Source organism: Chrysemys picta, chromosome 5, assembly GCF_011386835.1.
Source record: "Chrysemys picta bellii isolate R12L10 chromosome 5, ASM1138683v2, whole genome shotgun sequence".
In the NCBI taxonomy this organism is placed as follows: Eukaryota; Metazoa; Chordata; order Testudines; family Emydidae; genus Chrysemys; species Chrysemys picta.
The window spans coordinates 14244329-14270516 of record NC_088795.1 but is presented as its reverse complement, the minus strand read 5'-3'; the positions used below and the strand labels follow the sequence as shown (position 1 = coordinate 14270516).

The 26188-nt window shown below is 45.6% G+C and overlaps 2 protein-coding genes across 2 annotated transcripts in view; one reads left to right on the top strand and one right to left on the bottom strand.

Moving 5' to 3' along the window:
• The window catches only part of MOB1B (MOB kinase activator 1B), a 72089-nt gene that overhangs the window by 40682 nt on the left and 5219 nt on the right, over positions 1-26188 (top strand). The window contains exons 2-4 of the mRNA XM_042856338.2: positions 1518-1684; positions 12432-12525; positions 25731-25864. Coding sequence (XP_042712272.1) covers positions 1518-1684; positions 12432-12525; positions 25731-25864 — 395 coding nt within the window. The remainder of the gene's footprint in view (positions 1-1517; positions 1685-12431; positions 12526-25730; positions 25865-26188) is intronic.
• On the bottom strand, positions 7083-9563 carry LOC135983537 (SRRM2 protein homolog rsr-2-like). The gene is made up of 2 exons (XM_065595963.1): positions 8878-9563; positions 7083-7712 (listed from the first exon to the last, which is right to left on the bottom strand). Exons 1-2 carry the CDS (start codon positions 9419-9421, stop codon positions 7120-7122), a joined length of 1137 nt encoding a protein of 378 aa, XP_065452035.1. The 5' UTR covers positions 9422-9563; the 3' UTR covers positions 7083-7119.

Below are 26188 nucleotides of genomic sequence, written 5' to 3'. Positions count from 1 at the left end.
TCCATCACCGGTACTTAGCTATAGAATTAACATAAGGCAATTTGTTTGTTCCTCCACCATTCGCAGATTATTTGCTATACATTTCAAAGAGAGATGAATACAGAGATTTACAATTCATTTAAATAATAGGATGTTCTTTTGACCTCTGAATTATCAGAATACAGCATAGACAGGGACTGTTGATTACATTGTCGGAGGACCCTACTCATACATATGTAAATACACAAAACCACAAATATTATCTCCCCACATGTCTTTTGAGGGTTGTTTATTTTGCAGGATGTTTAACCCTTTCTAGCCATGCCTCACACCATCTTTTTAGGGAAGGCAAATATTTGCATGTAAATAGGTTGACGGCAGATTAATATGACCACTGCACTGTTTTTAATCATCTGAGAACCCTTCATAAATAACAGCCACTTCAGTGTAATGTACTGTATTTTCAGTGAGCCCTATACACTACACCCTATACAGTGAAACTACAACTGGTCTTGAACAGGCTGATTTTAGCTTTTAAATGTATTTTTCCCAGAGTTGTTCAATGTTACCCTTTTTCCACAGTGAAAGAAAGTATTTTAAATGTAATGGGTTTATGTCTCTCCAGTCTTCCTTGTCACCCCCCAAGCTGTCTCCTCAGTAGAGCTAGGCAAAAAAAATTCAGCAAAAAATGTATTTTTCAGGGTCTGAAACTATTTGCTTAATTGGGGGAATAGCATCAGTTAGGGGGGAAATTTCAAAGGGTCAAAATGTTTCAATTTGACTTTTACTTTGAATAACATTTCAATTTGGAATCTGGCCAGTTTAAAACAAAACACACACAAAAGGTGAAAAACACCCCAAAAGGCCGAAATCAAAACAAAAAACTTGGGGGGAAAAAAATTGATTGGACTGAAATGTTTTGGTCGACTCGAAATGAATATAAAAACTGAAAAAATGTCCTTTCAGGTCAACTCAAAACGTTTCAGTTTTTTCAAAATCAAATTTTTACAAGTCTTCTGATTCAGTGAAAAAAATTGTTGGTTCAAATCAAACTGGAATTTTTTTCAGTTTTTCTTGTTTGGCTCCTGAACCGAAAAATCTAGTATTTGCTCAGCTCTAATCATTTAATCTTTGGGAGGTGGGAGAGAATTTCTTTTTTGTGGCTTTAAAATGTGGTCATCTTGATTCTGGTAAGCTGCTTTTTAAGGTTTTAACTTTGACCCAGCTTGCAATGAGATGGGATGGTAGGATGGGTATCCCCTTTTTCCAGCTGGCTCAGAAATAATATTAATAGATGAGAATACAATGAAATAGGAAGTAATCTGAGTTCCGAGCAATTGTTTAACAAATATGAGTCAGTTCTGTAATTTGTAGCTCTTTATTTTTGTAAACATCCTGCTTGATCTAAATAAAAATCGGGGAGGGGGGGAAGGTGTTCACACTAGTGCTACACTGATTCTTAACTTCTCTGCTCCTCGCTCCTTCCCCTCAATTCCTACAAGTTCTTTTACATCTTTTTTTTCTTCTCCCCTTCACAGTGGTAGTCGCTCTTCTAAAACCTTTAAACCAAAGAAAAACATTCCGGAGGGGTCTCACCAGTATGAGCTGTTAAAACATGCAGAAGCCACGCTTGGAAGCGGTAATCTCCGGATGGCCGTTATGCTGCCAGAGGGTGAAGATTTAAATGAATGGGTTGCAGTTAATAGTAAGTTGACTGACCTTTTTTACATGAGGTGGGCAGTGATGTGTCTGATAATGGATAAGGACAACTGCATAGCTGTCTCTTGTGCAGTGTGTGGTTCTTAATGCACTGGTCAGTCTATGTTGTACTGTAATTGAAAGAGCAGAACTGTGGTGTCTGTTAGAATTCACAGCAGCTAAGTGGCTCAAGCTAAAAACCCCTCTGTTCCATGTGGTGAAATTATGGGTTTTTCCAAAACTAATTGCTTCTCTTTGTGGTTAAAATCTAAATGCTCATTCACAAATCAGATGAGCAGTGAAGGGGAAACACCAACACTGTTTCTAGCAAATAACTAAGTATCATCCTAGGGTGATTTACTCCTTCAGATTCCAGCTAGAGCTGTGTTTCTCAACTGTACATGCTTCTCCACATTGAGTTTCAAACATTTGCTTGGATGAATACTACTCAGGATCAAGTCTAAAATGGATGTGAAGATTATAAATGTGTATATATAGAATGTCTTCCGTCTGCCCTCACCAAATTCTAAGCTTTTTCTTTACATTTCCAAAGCTAATCTCTTCCTTTTGTTCCTGCCAAGGTGTTAGTCTATGTTCTGGTAACTTCCTGACTTGGTTATTATAACTTTGTCCTTGCTGTTTCTCCTATCACTTTCTTCCCATCCAGTCTATGCAAAAGAGATGCCCAAATTATCATCCTTTCTGCCTGCTCTAACCATGTTTCCCCTTCTTCTTTCTCCCCCTCTAAATATTTACACTGGCTTCCTCTCTTCTGTAGTAAGTTCAAGGCTCTCCTCACTTACAAAGCTCTCTTGAATACCATCCCTGCCTACAACTCCCATACTTCATATTTTGCACATGCCTCTCCTGATCACTCATTTTATCTCCTTTATACTGCCTTTCCTGGTGCACCATCATCTTGGAACAAACACTCAGGGTGCCAGCCCCCTCCATCAAAAATTCATACAGCCCTACATTTCATGGAGAGTTTTGGCTGTAATAATCGGATGCCCCATGTAATGTTGATATTCTACCTGTTTTGCATTTAGACTGTAGACTCTTCAGGGCAGGAACTTGGTGGTTTGGTGTGCTTCCCCTGTTGCACAATGTTGTATACATGGGTGTGCAGTATAAATAGTACTTTGGACGAATGTATATTTTAAACAGTGTGTTTCCTTTCCACATTTTATGCTGCTTGGACAGTAAAGCAATACTGCCCAGCTTGGCCTTCTAGTTCCTATGCATCCGCACGATGCTATGGTACGAGTTTCCAACATTACAAGGGAATATTTAAATCATCGAAATAGGTCATTTACAAAATTTAGCATGAATAGATTTTTTTTTAAACTGTCTAAAAAGCAAACTAATTTTGGTGACTAAACATTACCAAGGATGCTTCATATACCAATTATACTACTTCTGCTTTCAGTTGCTCTCCAGTTTGCCACCATCAAAGCCTATTAAAGGTGGCCTGTAAACGACAAACATTGGGTTTGTTACCTGTTTAGGATATATAAAGAAGGCCTAATATTGTGTGCCCTCCCTAGTAGAAGGGTATGTTCTCCTCATGCTGCAGGCACAACTGTACAAGTAAAGCAGTGTGCCTCAGTCTGAGGGAGCAGAGAGGGTAATGTTTCAAAACTGCTGGGCAAAGAACAATGGAGGAGAAAAATAGAACTTAGGAATTGCCCTGCCAGATTAGACTGGTGCTATGTCTCATCTGATGTCATGTCTCGTGACCGTGGCCAATATTTGGTAATACAGAGGAAAATGGTAGGATCCCTGAATTGGGTAATTACGGAGTTATTTGCCCATATAAGTTTCTTCCTTATCCCAAACAGTGGGTGGGATGGTTGGCTGATGCATGAGGGTTTATGTATCGTTTAACGTAATTGTGGATTTTCCTCTTATCCATATAAATGCCTAACCCTTTTTGAATCTTGCCAGAACTTGACCTCTATGATGTTTTGTGCCAATGGGTTACATATGTGTGTCAAATAGTTGATCCATTTTACAAAATAGTTTTATTGTGGGAACTTTCAATGAAGTTGAAAGGCAAAAAAACTAAAATATTTTTAAATTATTGGGTTTAACGTCCTACATGTGCAATAAACATATGAGCTTAAAAACCCCTTATGAGAAGCCTGCTATTTTCCTTTTTTTCAGAGAAGAAAGAAATTGAGGTACAAAATTTTAAATGTCTTCCCCGAAGACACAGTGACAGATGTGGAAATAAAACCCACAAACCTTGGTTCTTTACTTGTTTTAATCAGCAGATAACACACACTTCCATAACTGAAGAAACTGCTTTAAAAAAATCACTACAACCTTCAGCTCTGTGACTGAAAAGGGGAAATAACAGGCTAAGGCACTGCATAACATATGTCAAAAACGGGTGGCCCACATTGTGCTTGTTTGTCACACACTGATGAATTTGGAGGTTGGGAGATATGCTTCATGCCCTTTTGAAACTCAGAATGTGGGCTTCAAAGCAATAACAGTCATACTTTCAAAGCCTGTGTGGATTTGGGCATGTCTGCATTTAAGGAGACATCGGGGTTAGTGGGGTTTTGGGGGAGTGAGGATTGGAAACCTAATTAACAGCTCTTGAAGACTGGAACGTTCAAAATTGGCTGCAATATACAAATTCTGCTTGCAGTTCTTTTGATATTAAAATTTCCTATTAAGATTTTAATAATTTATGGTGTGGTTTTTTTTCCCCCAACAAGTGTTAACAACCCTCCCTTTCCATGACTACCTCCCTCTTCCCCTTCCCCCTCCCTCCCTGAATGATGTCTTGCCATTTGCTGCTACTGCTTCTCCAAAGAATGTGCACTAAACACACGATCCACCAGTCTTGAGCTGATTTGCTCCTGGGTGATTGTGCTTGCACAATGCAGTTTATAGCCTGTGTTTACTACATCAACTGAAAAGTGGGATGAACTAAAATAACTGACAGGAATTTGCTGGGCATGCTCTGCATATAGTCTATGAAGTAACTTTCCTTAAGTGTCATTTATGGAGCCTAAAGGATCTCTCCTGTCCTCTCCCCTACCTCAGATACTTACCTTGACAATCCTTGAGTTCTGGGTGTGGATCCCTTTTCCATGAGGGGATTGCCCAAAAGAACTCCCTTAAGTTCAGACCTTTCACTGGGGGTTTGTTACTGAGCAGTGCAAGTTATTTTCTTAGTGCCCTGCCCCAAGCTCAACCCCAGCCTTGGATAACCGGTTCAGTGAGGCTGAAATGGCTGAGCATGATGTTTCATGTAAAGACTGCAAAACCCACAGTGCTCCCTAGCGGTCTGCAGATTGTACTTGTGGGAGTGCTGCATTTTGTAACTGATAGCTCTGTAAATGTCACCTTCTAATGAAGGCTATCAATACAAAAATGTCTATCTGAATGCTCCAAAGATGAGTCAATAGGATATTCAGCTACTTGTGCATTGGGAGCGAAGAGCCTTATTCTTAGCTGAACACTCATTCAAATGACATTTAAGGATGTGATTTGTTTGTCAAGCTCACTCAATGAGGGCATTAATTGAGTATTTTGGGGATCCATCTCAGCATGACACAGGCATAGAAGGGGCCCTAATTTGGTTTCACACACCTTGCCCAACTAAGGGTATGTCTACACTACGGGATTAATCCGAATTTAGATAATTCGGATTTGAGAAACAGGTTGTATAAAGTCGAAATGAGTGCGGCCACACTAGCACAGTAATTCGGTGGTGTGCGTCCAAGTACCGGGGCTAGCGTCGATTTCTGCACCGTTGCACTGTGGGTAGCAATTCCATAGCTATCCCATAGTTCCCGCAGTCTCCCGCGCCCATTGGGATTGTGGGTTAAGATCCCAGTGCCTGATGGGACAAAAAACATCGTCGCAGGTGGTTCTGGGTACAGCCTCACTTCCTCCCTCCCTCCCTCCCTGCATGAAAGCAACGGACGGCAGACAACCATTTTCGCGCCTTTTTTCCTGGGTGGGTGAACACTGCAGACTCCATACCACGGCAAGCATGGAGCCCGCTGAGGTCAAGACAGCACTCATGAATATTGCAAACACCTCGCGCGTTCTCGTGGAGTTTATGCTCAGCCAGGACCAGAAAAACGAGGAGAGGAGGCAGCGGCGGCGGCAGCGCAGCGACAAGCATGATGAGGACATGGACACGGACACGGACACAGAATTCAGTGAAACCACAGGCCCCGGTGCTTTGGAGATCATGTTGTTAATGGGGCAGATTCTATCCATGGAACGCCGATTCTGGGCAAGGGAAACAAGCACAGACTGGTGGGACCGCATAGTGTTGCAGGTCTGGGACGATTCCCAGTGGCTGCGGAACTTTCGCATGCGTAAGGGCACTTTCATGGAACTTTGTGACTTGCTGTCCCCTGCCCTGAAACGCCAGAATACCAAGATGAGAGCAGCCCTCACAGTTGAGAAGCGCGTGGCGATAGCCCTGTGGAAGCTTGCAACGCCAGACAGCTACCGGTCAGTCGGGAATCAATTTGGAGTGGGCAAATCTACTGTGGGGGCTGCTGTGATGCAAGTAGCCAAAGCAATCACTCAGGTGCTGCTACGAAAGTTAGTGACTCTGGGAAATGTGCAGGCTATAGTGGATGGTTTTGCTGCAATGGGATTCCCTAACTGTGGTGGGGCAATAGACGGAACCCATATCCCTATCTTGGCACCGGAGCACCAAGCCACCGAGTACATAAACCGCAAGGGGTACTTTTCAATGGTGCTGCAAGCACTTGTGGATCACAAGGGACGTTTCACCAACATCAACGCGGGCTGGGCGGGAAGGGTTCATGACGCTCGCGTCTTCAGGAACACTACTCTGTTTAAAGGGCTGCAGCAAGGGACTTACTTTCCGGACCAGAAAATAACCGTTGGGGATGTTGAAATGCCCATAGTTATTCTTGGGGACCCAGCCTACCCCTTAATGCCATGGCTTATGAAGCCATACACAGGCAGCCTGGACAGGAGTCAGGAGCTGTTTAACTACAGGCTAAGCAAGTGCAGAATGGTGGTAGAATGTGCATTTGGCCGTTTAAAAGGTCGCTGGCGTTCATTATTGACTCGCTCTGACCTCAGCCAAAGAAATCTCCCCATTGTTATTTCTGCTTGCTGTGTGCTCCACAATCTCTGTGAAAGTAAGGGGGAGACCTTTATGGCGGGGTGGGAGGCTGAGGCAAATCGCCTGGCTGCTGATTACGCGCAGCCAGACACCAGGGCGATTAGAAGATCACACCATGAAGTGCTGTGCATCAGAGAAGCTTTGAAAACCAGTTTCATGGCTGGCCAGGCTACCGTGTGAAATATCTGTTTGTTTCTCCTTCATGAAAACCCTCCCCCTTTACTGACTGATTTTCTGTAAGGAACCCACCCTGCCCCTTCCCCCAGCTTTCTTTCAAACCAAATAAAGTCACTATCATTTAAAAATCATTTATTCTTTATTAATAGATTAGAAAAAGAGGGAGGGAACCCGGGTGGTATTTGGGAGGAGGATTGCTGGGAAGGAAAAAGCCACAAAGAAAAGGTTAAAAAAATGACAGCCTTTTGCTTGGGCTGTCTACTGGGGTGGAATGGGAAGGTGTACGGAGCCTCCCCCCCCCGCGTTCTTACACGTCTGGGTGAGGAGGATACGGAACATGGGGAGGGGGGAGGGTGGAACAGGGGCTGAAGCGGCAGTCTGTTTTCCAGCAGCCGTTCCTGAACCTCCACCAGACGCCGGAGCAGCCCCAGCGTTGCATCCTTCATCCTCTGGTCTTCCTGCCGCCATCTCTCATCTCGATCGTCTCTCCTCTCCTCACGTTGGTCCCTCCTCTCCTCACGTTGGTCCCTCCTGTCCTCACGATCACTGACTTCTTTCCTATACTTTGAAACTGTTTCCTTCCACTCATTCAGATGAGCTCTGTCACTCCTGCTGGATTGCATAATTTCAGAAAACATGTCCTCCCGCGTCTTCTTCTTACGACGCCTTATCTGTGATAACCTTCGGGATGGAGGAGGGAGGCTTGAGGAATTTGCAGCTGCTGTAGGGAGGGGAAAAAAGAGAGAATTGTTTTAAAAGCTACATTTTGCAGAACAATGCTTATACTCTTTCATGGTGACCAACACTGTTCACATTACATAGCACATGTGATTTCTGTGCAAGGTCGCATTTTGCCTCTTAATGCTGAGTGCCTGTGGCTTTGCTGCTAGAGATCACAGGTCTGGGCAACAGAATTCGGCTTGCATGCGGCCATGGTAAGCCATTGTTTTACAGCTTCTGCACCCTCCTTTCCCACATACCAAGCATAGCTTGTAGAGTGCTGCAGAAGCCTGGCCAATCTCAGCCAGTTGGGGGCGGGGGCAGTGTGGTGGGGCTTGTCTGGGCCCCTTCAGGCAAGTAGAGTGCTGCGGTTTTTCTGTTAACATTCAGCAGCACCAGAAAACAAACTAACCCCCCCCCGCCATGAATTCTCTGGGATGATCACGGTACCCCTCCCCCCACCGCGTGGCTGGTATCAGGGAAGATCCCTGCAGGCACCAAACTACCCCCCCCCCCCCCGCCGCCGACCCCCCCCCCCCCCCTCGCCATGAATTCTCTGGGATGATCATGGTACCCTCCCCCCACCGCGTGGCTGGTAACAGGGAAGATCCCTGCTAGCCAAACGCGAAAAACTCAGGGCCAATTTCCCATCTGCGCTTGGCTAACTGCAGGGAAGGATTTATTTTCCGCCACAGGCAAACAGCCCAGTAGGAACGGCCACCTCTGTCCCCTTAATTAAGTTCCCGTATTTCAACCAGGTTACCAGGAGTGATATCACTCTCCTGAGGATTACACAACAAGATAAAGAACGGATGTTGCTTGAATGCCAGCAAACACCGGGACCATACGCTGCCAGGCTTTGTCAGGCAATGATACCAGATTACTTGCTGCAAGCATGGCGTGGTCAAGTGTCCTACCATGGAGGAGGGAATAAGGATGCACTGCCCAGAAACCTTCTGGCAAGGCTTTCGGAGTACCTCCAGGAGAGCTTCATGGAGATGTCCCTGGAGGATTTCCGCTCCATCCCCATACACGTTAACAGACTTTTCCAGTAGCTACAGACTTTTCCAGTAGCTGAACTGACCGCGAATGCAAAGTCAGACAAAGTAATCATTAAAAACCGTTTGCTTTTAAAACAAGTTTTATATTTTAAAAGGTAAACTCACCTGAGGTCCCTTCCATGGGGTCAGAGTCTTGGGTACTGGCTTGGGAGGCTTGGGAGGGTACTTCAGTCAGGGTGATAAAAAGATCCTGGCTGTTGGGGAGAATGGAGTGCTGTGTGCTCTCTGCAAGCTCATCCTCCTCCTCCTCCTCCTCCTCCTCTACCCCATCGGCAGAATCCTCAGGCGTCGAGACTATCCCCGACCCAGAATCCACGAACAAAGGTGGGGTAGTGGTGGCAGCCCCCCCTAGAATTGCATGCAGCTCGGCGTAGTAGCGGCATGTCCGCGGCTCTGACCCGGAGCGACCGTTTGCCTCCTTTGTTTTTTGATAGGCTTGTCTGAGCTCCTTGACCTTCACGCGGCACTGCTCAGAGTCCCTATTGTGGCCTCTCTCCATCATGCCCTTGGAAATTTTTTCAAAAGTTTTTGCATTTCGTCTTTTAGAACGAAGTTCTGCAAGCACTGAATCCTCTCCCCATACAGCGATCAGATCCAGTACCTCCCTCACGGTCCATGCTGGTGCTCTTTTTCGATTATCAGCCTGCATGGTTACCTGTGCTGATGAGGTATCTGTGGTCACCTGTGCTCTCCACGCTGGGCAAACAGGAAATGAAGTTCAAATGTTCGCGGGGCTTTTCCTGTCTACCTGGCCAGTGCATCCGAGTTCGGATTGCTGTCCAGAGCGGTCACAATGATGCACTGTGGGATAGCTCCCGGAGGCCAATACCATCGAATTGCGGCCACACTAACCCTAATTCGAATTGCTAAAATCGATTTTGGCGCTACTCCGCTCGTTGGGGTGGAGTACAGAAATCGATTTAAAGGGCCCTTTACATCGAATTAAATGGCGTCGTTGTGTGGACGGTTACAGGGTTAATTCAAATTAAAGCTGATAAATCCGAATTAAAGTCGTAGTGTAGACCAGGCCTTGGATAAGTAGTGGAAGGTCTTAAGTCTCTTAGGGCTTGTCTACACTGCCACTTACAGCACTGAAACTTTCCGTGCTCAGGGGTGTGAAAAAACACGCCCCTGAACGATGCAAGTTTCAGCACTGTGAAGTGGCAGTGTAGACAGTGCTATAGCTCTGGGAGCTAGTCCCCTCGCGGAGGTGGGTTTTTTTTACAGTGCTGGGAGAGCTCACTCTGGAGCCGTGACTACACCGCTGATGTTAAAGCGCTGCTGCAGCAACACTTTAATGTCGGCTGTGTAGACATACCCTAAGGGTACATCTACACAGCAAGCAGCAACCCATTGCAGAGCCCAGGTCTACAGACTCAGGCTTGCACTAAAGTTTTAAAAATAGCTGCATAGATGTTTGGGCTTGGGCTCTGAGGCCCACCCCCGGACCTAGGCATCAGAGCCGGAGCTCCAGCCATAGCTCAAATGTCTACACTGCTATTTTTAGTGCCAAAGTGCAAACCCCACAAGGCTGAGTCTGTAGACCCAGACTCTGAGACATGCTGCCATGGGCTGCTGTTTGCTGTGTAAAAGTACCCTCAGTGCTTTTGTTGAGTCTGCAGACAGGTGGAAACAAAATTAATTGTGCATCTATTCACATTGTCAAAACTAGCCATGCAGCCAAAAGGGCTAGAAACTTCATTTAGCAGTGACAAAATGAAATACAGTAACTCCTCACTTAAAGTCCTCCCGCTTAACGTTGTTTCGAAGTTACGTTAGGGAACATACTTGTTTAAAGTTGTGCAATGCTCCCTTATAACGTCGTTTGGCTGACTTTATAAGGGAGCATTGCACAAGTTCCTCTGCCTCCTCCCCCTCCCTTCCACCCTCCCTCCCAGCGCTTCCCCCGCCGCCAAACAGCTGTTTGGCGGCGCTTAGGACTTTCTGGGAGGGAGCGAGCGGGGAAACTTTGAAGGGGAAAGCGCTGCTTTTCTCCAGCCGCTGGCTGCGCGACTGCCCCTGCTCCTCCTGAGTCATCCTGCCCGTGCTTGCAGGGCCGCATTCTGAAAGGGGCTTTAGAGCTGCAGGCCAGGGCCCCGGGGCCCCCTTAGCCCAGGGCCATGCAGCCCCTAAAGCCCCTGCATTCTGGGTGGCCCTGCCTGCCCGGGGGGGGAGGGGGCAGCTCCCAGAATCGCGGCCATGGGGGCGGTGCCGCGCTGCACAGAGCCACCTGCACACCCCCTGCACCAAACAGGAGCTGCCCCAGGTAAGTGCTCTGCACCTCCTGCCTGCGCCTCCTCCCGCACTCCAACCCTGAGCGTCCTCCTGCATCCTAACTGCCTCCCAGACCCCACACCCCCACCCTGAGCACCCTCCCGCACCTTAACTTCCTCCCAGACCCTGCACCCCCAGCCCTGAGCCCCAGGGGTAAGCCAGGGGCACCTCCCCACTACAGTACAGTACTGTACAGTATATAATGCCTTTTGTCTGCCCCAAAAAATGTCCTTGGAACCTAACCCCCTGCATTTACATTAAATCTTATGGGAAAATTGGATTCGTTTAACATCGTTTCACTTAAAGTTGCATTTTTCAGGAACATAACTACAACCTTAAGTGAGGAGTTACTGTAATAGATTTTGTAAATTGCAGCTGAATCTGTCTAAATTTCACATCAATTTTTGTTTGTTTGTTTTTTGTATGTAAAATATCATAGATCATCTTTTCTTGTGGATTTGTCTTACTTGAGCTCGCCAGCAGAGACTATTACAGTAGCTGGATTCTTCCTGGGTGGAAGGCAGATGGAACCTTTATCCCGATGAAGTGTTATGCATAGAACCGGAAGTATTTAGTTGTTACCAATCACAAATTTGTTCCATGAAATACAGCTTGTGATTGATTCTCCTGTTTTAATTTTGCCTGTAATTTACATTGAACTGAGACAAAATATGCTCCTATATTCCTTTGCGTGGCATTGGAGCAAGCAGGAGTGTGCCAACTGCAATCATGATCAGTCAATGGGGGGAAAAGTAGGTTTATTTTTATAAATTGATTACAGAATCCAAGCCTTTCAAAAACAAGAGTTGAAAGTTAGGCTCCTAAATAAGAGGCCTGATTTTTAAAAAGCACCGAGCACCCAGCACCTCCTATTGCTGCTTGGGAGCCCAGCAAGTTTGAAAAAAAATGTTTAGGCTCTATTTTAAAAAATGTTGACCAAGATAGATTATATATGGTAACTCTTTTCCTTCCTTGCGAAAGGTGCAATATTATTAAATATTTCAGACAGCTCTCTCCCAGAATGTGTAATAAGCATGCCCCCAAAATAAACAAACGCTCAATGAAATGCACTGCTAAATGAAGTGCAATGTTTTTAAATACATTAAAAGGCCAAAACATAAATTCTTAATAGTTGGCTCATAACCAGCAGAACAGAAATCGTTGTATGGCGATGGACGTTAATAGAACATTTACACGCAACTGTCTTATTTTGTCTGAGCCTCACATTTCCTTTGTAATATTTACAAAGCAATTAACAATGTGGAAGCTTCATTACATAACTCTAGACACCTGGTCAGCAGTGGGAATTTTGTAATTAGAACTGCATGAAGTTTGCATTGTTGGCAGACTGTTACCAGACTAACTGACTATTTAAATTCTTACAGCTGTGGACTTCTTCAACCAGATCAATATGCTTTATGGTACCATTACAGACTTCTGTACAGAAGAGAGCTGCCCAGTGATGTCAGCTGGCCCAAAGTAAGAATACTTGTTATATATTATTGAGAGAGTGCAACGTTTGAGATCAATCTCTATTTGCAAACGTGTGATAATGCTCAGTTCCTCTTGCATTAAAGGTGACTTACAAAGATGGAGAAAATGTTGTGCCCTCTCTTGTTGCTTTATGATATAAAAAGAAGACCTGACAATGCGGGGATGGGGGGGGGGAGGTGAGCGGGGGACACTGAGGTTCTCCCCCACCCCCAATCTTAGAAATATCTTGAATGTCCAATTTGATCTTTCCCAGTGAGTTCTCTAACAAAAAAAAGTCTCTGTAAGGCAGACTGGTATCCATTTAACCCCCTAAATGAAGGGTTGGGGATACGGAAAGCTTTCTTTTTTTCATGTGTTTTAGTTAACTAGATATTACAAAAATAATCTACCACAGTTTTAAACAGTCTGACTAGAAATCCCTCCCCCTCTCAATTGCTGAAGTTTGACTCACTTGATACATGTCATCTTGTACTTCTGCTAGTTCTGCAGCTGTCCAGTGTCTTACAGAGCGGAAAATACCTGACATTCTAATGTAAAATAAACTGGGAAACAAATCTTCTGTATACTGAAAAGAGCTTGATATTACACATAAATATTTTATAAAAAAGTGTGCGTGTGCATCTTCCACCTCTCTCTGCTTTTACTTCCATATGCAACATGAACTCTGAATTTGTAATATGTAATTAAGGAATACAGTGAAACTATTCATCTGCAATACTGTTTATCTGATTAGAAGCAAGCATGCTGTGTTGACTTGGTGGGCTTAAGTTAGTGATAAAGATTTAGAAGAGTGCTTGTCTACCCATGCAACCAGCCTAATGTGGTGCAGTTATACCAGTATAAAAGTGTCTTCTACTAGCAGAGCTTGTTCCCCTTTCCATACGAAAATAAGGCCTGGTCTAGACAACAAAGTTAGGTTGACATAAGCTGCCTTGCGTCAATCTAGTTGCACATGTGTCTACACTTAAATTTGTTTCCCGCCGATGTAAGTGCTCTGCTACACTATTAGCACCTCCCCGAGAGGCATTGAGCTATCATTGTGCTGAGGTTGACACAGTGCGAGTGTAGGCACTGCGTTACCTGTGTCAACCTGAACAGATCTCCAGCAGCTGTCCCACAATGCTCGACACTGACTGCTCTGGTCACAGTTGTGAACTCCACTGCCCAGGGTTCACTCAGACTGGAAGCCCGCCCCCTCCTTTAAAGCCCTGTACATTTTTGAAATGCCTTTTTGTGATTGTCCAGTTTGGTGAGCATGCCTACCAGCTCTCCATTGTTGTGTGCACCTGCCCAGCTGACCATGCCGGCGACACTCTCCAGACATGCTCTGGCCTGGAGATAATTGTCTCTCCTTGACCTGTGTGGAGAAGATGCTGTAGAAATGTGGGCATCTGTAAGCAGATTGCATCGGTGATTCAAGAGAAGTGGTACGACAGGGATCAGCAGCAGTGCTGTGTGAAAGCAAAGGAGCTGTGGCAGGCATATCAGAAGGCCAGGGAGGCCAACAGTCAATCTGGTGCCGAGCTGGAGACCTGTCACTTTTACAAAGAGCTGCAGGCCATGTTTGATGGAGACCCCACTACCACCCTGTAGACTACTCGGGATACCTCTGAGGAGCTCAAGTCAGAGGCCCCTGCTGTGAACAGTGAGGAAGAGGAGGAGAAGGAAGAGCAGGAGGATGGAGGACATGCGACCTGGGGGTCCAGTTACGACACAAGCCAGGACCTGTTTGAGACTCCACTACAGTCCAGTCAGCCTTGGCAGTTGAGCATGGGCAAGCCCGATGCAGCGGAAGGAACCTTGGGTAAGTGTTTCAAAGTATTTCCCATTACAATTATGTGCCCCCAGCTTAACAAGACACACCTATTGACTTTTCATTAATTTACTCACTCCAGAAGAGGTAGCAGTACAACAATAAGAGGTAGAGTTACCTGCTTTTCGTTCCCCTGTAGAATTAGGCAGGAGGGCCATGCAGCGCAGTTTGTTTGTGTATACCAGGATGTCTCCTTAATCCTCCTGAGATCTTGATAAAACTTCCATGGCAGTACTCTGCAATCCTCTCCCAAAGGTTTCTAGGGATGGCAGCCTTATTTTTTCCTCCGGGTAGGACTTTCCCACGCCAGTCAGCAATAACTTTGGTAGGCATCATTGCAGGAAACAGGCTGGCGGTATACTGGCCTGGGTGGCTTCGGGACACCAGTAGCAGCTGTGCTCTCCGTGCCTTTGTTACCCTAAGGAGTGAGATATCCGCTAAAATCACCACCGCCTGTGGAAAACAGTGCCAGTATTCAATACCGTTGCCCTTCACTCGTAGTTCCATGCAACGGAGCAATTCCCTCCTCATTTCCCTTCTCCCTGGTGGGCCGTACTCAACCATGACTGGTGCTGTGAGTGGTGCCGTGCATGAGCATTCCAAAGCAGCAGTGTCAATAAGCATGTCTTGTTTAAAACTCATGGGGAGCGAGGGAAGGGAGTTCTGAATCTTAACTTTGGCTATCCGTTGTCATTATATTGACAATGGTACCTCTGGATGTTTTTCTGTAGTTGCTGCTGTTGCAGCCTTGCGGGATTTCCCCTCCACACCTGCGGAACACCTGAGCCAGAGAAGGAGGAGAAAGAAGAGGACTAGAGATGACCTATTCAGTGAGATCTGGGAAGCCAGTGTTGCATCAGACCGTGAGCAGAGGGCCTGGAGGGTGAATATTGCCGACTGTATGGAGAAGGAAAGACCTGACAGGAGAGAGGCACAGGAGTCCCACCAGGAAAAGGAAAGGGAGGGAGATGCACCAGGACATAATGGGGCTTCTCTGGCAACAAACACAGATGCTGCAGACTCTTGTGGACCTACAGGTTCAACAATCCCGGGCTCACCTCCCTTTGCAGTCCATGGAAAACTCCATTACAACACCTCCCTACATCCCCCTCAATGTTCCACATGGCATCAGGGGCCACATCCCGAACCCTACCACTCCTCCCTACAGGAATGTTAAGGAGAACCACAGCTTCACATCCACTGACATGTGAAAGCCATGGTTGCTGTGTGTAGCTAACATGGACCTGAATGTTTTTTCCACTTCTTAAGTTCTGTTCCATAAATTTATTAAGGCTTTAATGCATTTGCTTTTAATTTGCACAGAATTTTTTTTTACAATATTTGCCTTACTCAATAAAATTTTGTTTGGAAAATAATTAATCTTTTAGTTCCCAGCATATGCTGCAGAATGTGTAATGGTAGTGAAAGCACCCACTTGCTGAACGGTCTGACACAACTCACAGGATCAGTGACAAACAGTGTAATAGTCATAAATGTACAGCGAGCACCATGAAATAAATAGGTGCATTGACACTGTTATATTCATAAATGTACACCAAGTACAGTACTCCACAATTCCTAACAAGCCCCAAGACAGCCGGGCTCAGGTAGAGCACAGTACATCACAACCCATTACTGTGGTTTACTGTCAGTGTTTTTTTAAAGGCTCCCAGAGCCATATAGCTCCATGTTGAGCTCTTCTAATAGCCCTTGTGTCTGGCTGTTCAAACTCAGCAGACAGCCGCTCTACCTCTGCTCTTCATCCTGGCAGCAACTTTTCCCCCTTTGCTTCAGAGATACTATGCAGGACACAGCAGGCTGCTATAACCATTGGGATATTTTTCTCACTAAGATCCAATCTTGTGAGTAAACAACACCAGCTTCCCTTCAGTCTACCAAAAGTACATTCAACTGTCATTCTGCACCTGCCGAGCTGGTAGTTGAATCTTTCTTTGGTGCTGTCGAGGTGGCTGGTTTATGGCTTCATGAGCCAGGAGAGCAAAGGGTAGGCTGGTCCCCCAAGATCACTGTTGGCATTTCAACATCGCCTATGGTGATCCACTGGTCGGGAAAGTAGGTCCCTGCTTGTAGCTTTCTGAACATTCCTGTGTTCTTAAGATGCGAGTGTCGTGCACCTTCCCTGACCAGCCCACTTTGGTGTTGGTGAAGCATCCCGGTGATCCAGCAGTACTTGCATAACCATAGAAAAGTAGCCCTTTCTGTAGATTACGCTGTGGCAAGGTGGTCTGGTGTCAAAATAGGATATGCGTAGGGGTCACTCGACTGCGGTTTTGGAACCCTGCTGCTGCAAATCCATCCACTTAAGTCCTGCACGTTGCCAAGAGTCACTGTCCTGCAGGAGGTGATTAATGGCCCTGCACGCTTACATGACAGCAGCCCCCAGAGGGGATTTTGCAACTCCAAAATGATTTCCCACTGACCAGTAACAATCAGGCATTGTAAGTTTCCACAGTATGATTGCCACTCACTTCTCCATTGTCAGTGCAGCTCTCATTCTGGTGTCCCTGCGCTGGAGGGCTGGGACAAGCTCAGCACGCAGATCCAGGAATGTGGCATTGCACATCCAAATGTTCTGCAGCCACCGCTCGTCATCCCAAACCTGCATTACGGTGCAATCCAACCAATCAAGGCTCATTTCTCTGGCTCAGAAATAGTGCTCCACTATCTGCAGCTACTCCTTGAATACCACCAACAATCTTGAATTGGTTCTCGCTGTGTTCCACAGCATCTGACCTCTACGAAATCGTCATGTTCTCTGCTGATTTGATTCTTCTTGCAGCTCTGCAAATACCAGAAGATCATGCATTCTGTGTTTGCAATGCTTAATACAATAGTGCAGAACTGTGCAGGCTCCATGCTTCTATCAGAGATGTCAGACAGCAAGGAGGGCCACACAGGCTTGTGGGATTTTTTTTAAAAAGGTAGGAAAATTATGGGATATAGATGACCTTATGGGACGGAGAAAGTTGCTTGCCTGGAAGGTGACCCCTTGCTCCCAGGTCACCCCTGAGTGACTCATTTCTGCCATACAGTGCATTGCCAAATCTTCCCAAAAGGCAGTGCGCTGAATGGTGGGACCAAGCACCTACATCCCACCACAATGGGATACCCGCACCGCACCGAGCATCAACACACGCACTCCTGAGTGCACGCAGAGCCGACACATGGAACCAAGTATGCATGTGCACAAGTGGTATACTAACTGCATCAGCTTTATGCCGACGTAACTTGTGTTGGCAAAAGTTTGCTGTGTAGACATGGCCTAAGATATACCAGTATAAAGCGCCTTTATTCAAGTATAATTGCATCCACACTAGGACTTTTACCAGTAAAGTATAGTGGTTAAAAATCCCACCTCTAATCAAAAGTGATATGATAAAAGTCAAAAACTATGTAGGCCATGTCTTGAATTTTTTCCTTCAGGTGAGTCACGGTCAGAGCTACTATTTCTAATAAATAAGTAAAATAATGTGAAGGATGTGAGAGCTGCCCGTAACATTTTATGCATGTTATGTCTGTCTGATCGTTAGGGTGTTGCTTGTCATATTTCCAAAGGGTGGAGGATGTACTCTAGCATGTTGGAATTATTAATGTTAGAAATTATTAATATTAACGTGGGAGACCACCAGAGACTAATATAACCATAAATTCCTTTATTAAGTCCAAAGGCCAGATGGTATTTTATACAATTACTCTATACGTGCCTTACGGCCTAAAAATAAACAGTTACTACGCCCAACACCGTAACAAAGGGCTGCTCTACACTACACAGTAAGGTCGACATAAGGCAGTGTCTACACTACAGCCTTCCTCCTGTTGATGTAAGTGTCCTACTACATCGACATAATAACTGCACCTCCACGAGAGGTATAAGGCTTATGTCGATGTAGTTAGGGCAACGCAGTGTGTGCGTTACGTACATCAGCTGTTGGCGCTCTTGTCAATTTCGTGGCTAGAGCCCAGCTGCCTGCTGCCAGCAATTCCCAGAAATGGGGGTGTCACATCAGCTAGGTCTACCCATACTTTAGGTAAGACACTTATGCATATAGGCTCTTGTGTTAAGAGCCCTTTGCTTTTGTTATGCTTTGTTCCTATTGATGAGATTAAGTAATGCTTTGTTTTGGAAAGGCTGTTTTATGTTCCTGTGTTCTCACACTGGTCACAGCTCACGAAGGGAAGAATAGTGGGGCTCGCTGGCTGCGGAATCACAGGTGGTATACAGGACCCAATCTGAGAGTGGGAAAATTGCAGGATTCCACCCCGCAACAGGTGAAGGCAAGAGGTCTTAACACTTAAGAGGGTTGCACTCGGGAAGACAGACAGTAATCAAAGGTACAATTAGCTCTGAGCCGTGACAATGAAAACAGGGAGTATTGACAAAAATAAATAAAGTAGAAATAGATCTTCATGGACCATGAGTCTCATAAGCTGAAGTGAGCTAGGGTTACCATATTTTGTGCCTCCAAAAGGAGGACGCTCCACTAGGCCCCGGCCCCGCCCCCCGGCCCCGCCCACGCCCCAACTCCGCCCCTTCCCCAAAGTCTCCGCCCCCTCCCCTGAAGCAGGTAAGGGGAGTGTGGGGGGAGGAGGCGCGGCCCAGTCTGGCCCCCCCCGGCGTCTCCAGCCTGGGTCGGCTCGGGCCCTGGGGTGCCGGCCCCGGGCACGGCCCCCGGCTGAGCACCCCTGCCCGCCCAGCACTGCCGGTCCCCGGCCCAGCCGAGCACCCCCGGCCCTCCCAGCACTGCCGGTCCCCGTCCCGTCCCCGCTCCGCCGGCCCGTCCCCCGAGCCCCCGGCCCGTCCCCGCTCCGCCGGCCTGTCCCCCGAGCCCCCGGTTCGGCCCGTCCCCGCTCCACCGGCCCGTCCCCCGAGCCCCCGGCCCGGCACTGCTCCGCCGGCCCGTCCCTCGAGCCCCCGGCCCGGCACCGCTCCACCGGCCCGTCCCCCGAGCCTCCGGCACCGCTCTGCCGGCCGGTCCCCCGAGTCCCCGGCCCGGCACCGCTCTGCCGGCCGGTCCCCCCGGCCCGGCACCGCTCCGCCGGCCCGTCCCCCCGGCCCGGCACCGCTCTGCCGGCCCGGCCCCCGAGCCTCCGGCGCCGCTCTGCCGGCCCAGCCCCCGGCCCGGCACTGCTCTGCCGGCCCGTCCCCCGAGCCTCCAGCACCGCTCTGCCGGCCCGTCCCCCAAGTCTCCGGCCCGGCACCGCCTGGCCCCCGAGCCCCCGGCCCGGCACCGCTCCGCCGGCCCGGCCCCCGAGCCCCCGGCCCGGCACCGCTCCGCCGGCCCGGCACCGCTCCGCCGGCCCGGCCCCCGAGCCCCCGGCCCGGCCCAGCCCGGCACCGCACCGCTGGCCCGAGCCCCCGGCCCGGCACCGCACCGCCGGCCCTTCCCGATTTTCCTGGACATGTCTGGCTTTTTGGGATTTCCCCCCGGACGGGGATTTGGAGCCCAAAAAGCCGGACATGTCTGGGAAAATCCGGACGTATGGTAACCCTAAGTGAGCTAATTTGAGAAACTTTTGCCAGGCACCTTTTGGGGGGGGGGGGGAGGAGAAGGGTGGGAGGGAAGATAGGAAGGAGAGTTCTTAGAACTTAAAATGGGGGTGATACTTACCAATACTGTAAAGCACTCTGAGATCATCAAATGTGAAGCACAATATATGCTAAGTATGCATTACTACTGTTACTGATATTTATTATTTAATTTGGTTTATATGCAACCTTCTAGTTAATCACTACAAAAATACATATGTTAACTTCCTTTGTCCTGCTCTCTGGTTGCAACATCCTTCTAGAAAAACTGAAAAATGAAAGATATGTAGATTTTTGCCATAAATTTTTGACAAGATGGGTGTAGCACTATTTAGTTATATTAAAAGGGAAACAAATATCTGATTAGTGATGCACAAAACATGTAGCATATAAATGGTTCACTGTTGCAAATCACTGAGACATCCTATCAGTTTTCAAAGCAAAACTGAAAGGTTTGTTTTCAGAAGCTTATGAAATATGTAACCAAACTGAAGATCCACTGATGTGTGAAAATAACCTTCCCTCTGGCATGGGTATGGAGTCTTGTGCATCTGCTGCACATTATTAGGGTTTAGTCTTTGCAAATCCCAAGATAAATATTTGAGGTAACCCCCTGAAAGTGGACAGATTGGGCTAAAGCACTTTTTTGACATGCGGAATCCTACCTTGTGTTCTGGGCAAGCCTTAAATGCAAGCAGCTTCTGGGCTTCTGTGTCTGGGGTCTCTGCAGCTCACACGCACCACCTCTTTCCAGCAGCTATCTTAGGCCTTGGCTACACTTGCAGGTTAGCACGCCTTAAATCAGCCCTGGGCACCTTAACTCCTGAGGTGTCCACACTGCAAGGCACTTAGAGTGCCTGGACTCTGCAGCTGGAGCACTCCTGGTAATCCACCTCCACAAGAAGCATAGAGCTTGAAATGCCCAGGTGTCAGTGTGGATGAAGTGTTGCATTACTGCGCTGTGATTGGCCTCCGGAAATGTCCCATAATCCCTTGAAGTCAAATGGCCACTCTTGTCATTGTTTTGAACTCGGCTGCAGGCATGGGGATATCCCCTTTCAAAGCTCCGTTTCTGACAGCCAGCGTGCTTAACTGCTCTGGGACAAAGCTAACCATTACTGTGGAATGCTGCTGCTGCTGCCGAGGCAGGCTGTGTGTGGGGAAGGGGGAGCTGGGGCTGATGGGTTTTCCCCCTGCCGCTGTCTGAACTTACAAGACAGCATGCTGACACACTCTGCCTCCCAAAACACATTGTCTCTCCCCCCACATACACACTCCCTGTCACACTCCACCCCCTCCACCATTTAAAAAGCACGCTGCAGCCACTTGCACACTGGGATAGCTACCACAATGCACTGCTCGCTGTGGCGTTGCAAGAGCTGCCAATGTGGTCACGCCGCTGCGCTAGCAGCTGACAGTGTAAACACATGGCAGCCCTTTCCCTGCTGCTGTCTCCGAAGGCTGGTTTAACTCTGAGCGCTCTACATCTGCGAGTGTAGCCATGCCCTTAGGAAGGGACCTTTAAGTACAGGAAGTTATTTACTAGGGTTCTTTGCATACCTCCCTGGCCTGAGATCTTGCTTGGAGATGGGGACCTGCTTGCAGGTATAAGACTGGAATGATTTCTAATTAGCCAAGGGTCAATTTATGTTCTTCACACCAATATACCATGCACTGTGGGCTCAGTCCTGTTCCTGTGGCTCCGGGTCTTCACTGGAGGTTTTACCAGACTAGCCCTTTACAAGCATATTAGGTACCTTGAGCAACGAGCAATCAATTAACTCTGTTAAAAATGCTAGTGTAGACATGCCCATTGAGGTCAGTAGCAGCAGCAGGAACAGTCGTTATGTCCACTACCCAGTCGTCCATTGTATGGCTAGTTGTCAGAAAAATAAAAAGAGGGAAAGAAAATAGTGAGTTTCACTTACTCATGTCTTAAAACAGTGTCTCCTATTCATACCCATATTCTTTCCTCAACCCAACCAAAACGAGCTACACCTGCTTTCAATCATCAGTCCTCATTACTATATTTGCCACATCAACTGTCATGTAACCATAAGCAGAACAAGCACATTGAAAAGTTATTCGTCTGCATAAAATATATTGTTAAAGTAATATGTTTACAAGGAACTAGGAAGGAGGGGAAATTGAGTAATTGCTTCATTTTCCCCTTTTCTCATTGGTTTTCATGTCTGCCAATAGGTACACACTGGAAAAAACATGAAGGCCACAATTTTCACATCTGGATGTCTAGGGTTAGACATCCAAGTCCAAACTTAGGTATCTTCATAAAAGTGGCCTTTTTTTTTTCTCTCTGAGTGAGCACTTAAAGATCCCTTTGACTTCAGTTAGATTTGTGGGTGCTCAGCACGTCTGTATTCAGGCACCTACACAAAAGAGGCCTGACTTCTAGAAGTGAAGAGTATCCACAAATCCCAATTTTGGCCTAAGCTCATAAACTTAAATATGAAATTTCTGTTCCTCTGCCTTACATGTCTGCTGTGAGAACAGTTATATATTCTCATTTGAATCTGCCTCTTTTAATAGCTCCTCTCTCTCAGCAGTGTGCCAACCCACTTACCTTTTTCTGACCTCTTCCTTTGCTCCAGTGTCTCTTGGCAAATGGGAGAGTCAAAACTGATTACAGTATTTTAAACTGTGTCAAATTAATATCTCTTTACTGGGATTTAAAGATGTTATATATAAAGTTCCTATGTATATAATAATACCCTTAAAAATCTTAATCCTAGCCACCTAGCATGGGTACTTTGCTTAGCAAAAGTGATAGTTTTGTTCTACAGCCTTCTCAAAGGTATTTTTATTGGAAAGAAAAAGTGTATGTGCGTATAAGAATTCTGTGGAGGAGGAGTTGGTCTTGTTATCTTTAATGCGTAGGCATATTTTCACATTTAGGTAGAATCATTAGCATATGTGAATAGAAAGAACGATTAACTAATCTGTCTCAATCCTGGTAAATCCTAACAATGTCATTTGGGGCTGTTTGATCCTACAGCTAGTCACTGTAAATGTTATATTTCCTACTCTACCCACTAAATATCATTTTGTCTCTATTATAACATGATCCATGAGCATTACAGAGGTGTTGGGGGTTTTCTCTCTTTTTTTCAAACAAGACCAATCCAACCATAAGGTTGAGTTTTAGTTGATGGCAATGGCATGGTATGTTTGTTTTACTACTAGAGATGTAGGTGCTTGCTCACTCATTTGAGTCAATGTATGAGTCTGGTTTTAATCTTCCATAACTGCCCTAAGGCTGCTGCTCTATATTTTGGGAACCCTCTAAAGAAGTTTCAGTCCCAGAATAATGTTTTGACTAATACATTTAATCATGCGGAAAACACTGATTTTTATCAGCTTCGTGACCCCTAGAAGTACCAAATGTAATACAGCACCCAGGATTCTTACTGGTACCCACACTTTATTGCTGCTATAGATCAAACCATCTCAAAGTTTTAGTCCAGTTTCTTTTATGAAGCCAGACATGTGGGGATTGTCAGAGTATTTGAAGATTATCTCTGCATATTTCCACTTATAGTGTGTGTTGTGGAAGAGAGTATATCTTTACTATTTCTTAGAAGTCATACCACTTCATACTCCAAGGTTGTCAGGTCACACAAGCTAAGCAGGGTCAATACGTGCACAAAAGACCTCAGAGGAACAAAGCGATGCTTCAAGAAATGGTGTGGGTCACTATATGACAGACTGACAGTATCCTGAATGAACTTCATTGAATTAAGTTAAACCTTTCTGAATTAGGATTGCTATCTTTGGGGTACATTACATTAGAAATGCAAATGTTTATGTATTATTGTGAGATTACTCTGGAAGTGCTTTAGCAGGAAGACGGGATTAATGCAATTTCTGGAAGGTATTAGAAAGTTCAAAGGACTTTTTAGGTCAATACCCATGGATTGGATTTCCTAGGAAGTAGCTGGGGAATGCAAGTGACACACTTTGAATCCACCCTTTTGAATGTATGCCTGCGGAAAAAAACTATTGTCTACTAATTACCTGCTCTTGAAATGAAAGGGTAAACATGTCATGATTGTGCATGTTCTGAGCTGAAGCTGTGATGAGCTGGTAACTACCCCAGGTCTCCCCTAGGGCTGGGGTTGCTGAAGGTCTGCTCTGCCAGAATCAATGTTAGGACTGGGCAGTTCTTGGTAAACTCATTAACATGCAGGTAGTCTCTTTGATTTCTCTCTATGCTAGAACCTAAGAACGGCCATACTGGGTCAGACCAATAGTCCATCTAGCCCAGTATCCTGTCTTCTGACAGCACCAATACCAGATGCTTCAGAGGGAATGAACAGAACAGGGTAATTATCGAGCCACTCCTAACTTCTGGCAGTCGGAGTCAAGGGACACTCAGAGCCTGGGATTGCTTCCCTGACCATCTTGGCTAAAAGCCATTGATGGACCCATCCTCCATGAACTTCTCTAATTCTTTCTTGAACCCAGTTACAGTATAGTTTTGGCCTGCACAACGTCCACTGGTAGTGAGTTGACAAGTCAACTGCATTGTATGAAGAAGTACTTCCTTTTGCTTTAAACCTGCTGCCTGTTAATTTCATTAGCTGAGCCCTGGTTCTTGTGTTATGTGAAGGAGTAAATAATACTTCCTTATTCATTTTCTCCACACTATTCATGATCTTTTAGACCTCTATCATATCTCCCCATAGTCATCTGTTTTCCAAGCTGAAAAGTCTTGTCTTTTTAATCTCTCCTTGTATGGAAGCTATTCCATACTCTTCATCATTTTTGTTGCCCTTCTCTGTACCTTTTCCAATTCTAATATATCTTTTTTGAGATGGGGAGACAAGAACAGCACACAGTATTCAAAGTGTGGGCGTACCATGGATTTATATAGAGGCATTATGATATTGATGTCTTACTATCTATCCCTTTCCTAATGGTTCCTAACATTCTGTTCGCTTTTTGGACTGCCACTATACATTGACTAGATGTTTTCAAAGAACTATCCATGATTTGATAAACCAAGAGAAATGTGTAAATAAATGTTAGTCTTGTTTACTGCCGTAACTGATCTCTGTTCTAAAAATTATTGTGAAAAGGTTCTCCTAGTTGCTGATTTAACTGACAAAACACCTTAAATTGTTTAAAACAGACACTGTCTGATTAAATTGTGTCCACCATTTTGCTCTTGTTTAAACAAATATATTTTAAACATATTTTACAAAGATGTATGACCAATAAAATTGTTCTCATAATTTTAATTCTGGAGGAAACATTTTTAAACAAACATTCCCCTGCTGTTTGCCACACAAACATCACAGCATTCTGCTATTGTGTTAAGAATAGAAAATGAAAGTGACTAGGCTATTTTCAGTGACTAGGCTATTTTCAGTCCAAGCTGAAAAAAATGAAGCCTAAACTTAAGCTGTTTAAAAGTTAATAAGATTTATTTAAATTATTTCAGTTCTCATAATTTAAGATCAGATTTGTAGGATAGGTAACGATGTTTTCTCTGAAAGCACATGGTTTTAAACTGGCAGTATCATTCTCTTTTGTATTTAGAGGAATATAATATACTATAGGAATATAATATAGCTCATTGGTTCCTTTGGGAGGAGTTTAGCACTGCAGCACTCAGCAGTCCTTTTCATTCCTGGGTTGGCAATACGTTCACTCCCTTGGAGATAGGGAAGGACCAGGAGTGTGTCTCTCTAAAAGCATTATAAAAATCAAGTTCAATCCTTAAACAGAAACAAAAAAACCTTGCCAAGGCTTTTGTATGAGTGACTCAGTTGTGTGTTAAAGAGATGTCTCCTTTCTGTTCCAACCCAGATACGAGTATCACTGGGCAGATGGGACAAACATAAAGAAACCAATCAAGTGCTCGGCACCAAAGTACATTGATTACCTGATGACTTGGGTCCAGGATCAGCTGGATGACGAAACACTATTTCCATCCAAAATAGGTAAAAATGAACAGTGAAATCAGCATCCTGTTGTACAGGACTATTAAGATCTCTGGGCATTGAAAAGCATGTATAGCTTTGTGTCTGAATTTACAGGAAGGAAAAATATTGATTCAACCCCAAAGGGAACTCAGCAATAAATAGAAATAGTGAACTGTTGAATATTGAGTTGTTATTTAAATGATTAGTGACTACTGTAGCACAGTTAAAGAACAATTTATTAGTACACTGAAAGGTACTTGCATCTGTTTAAGCAGGTACAATTTGTGTGCCTGGCTATCAGACATGATACATAAAAGAGCAATCCTTAATAAAAACCTGTTT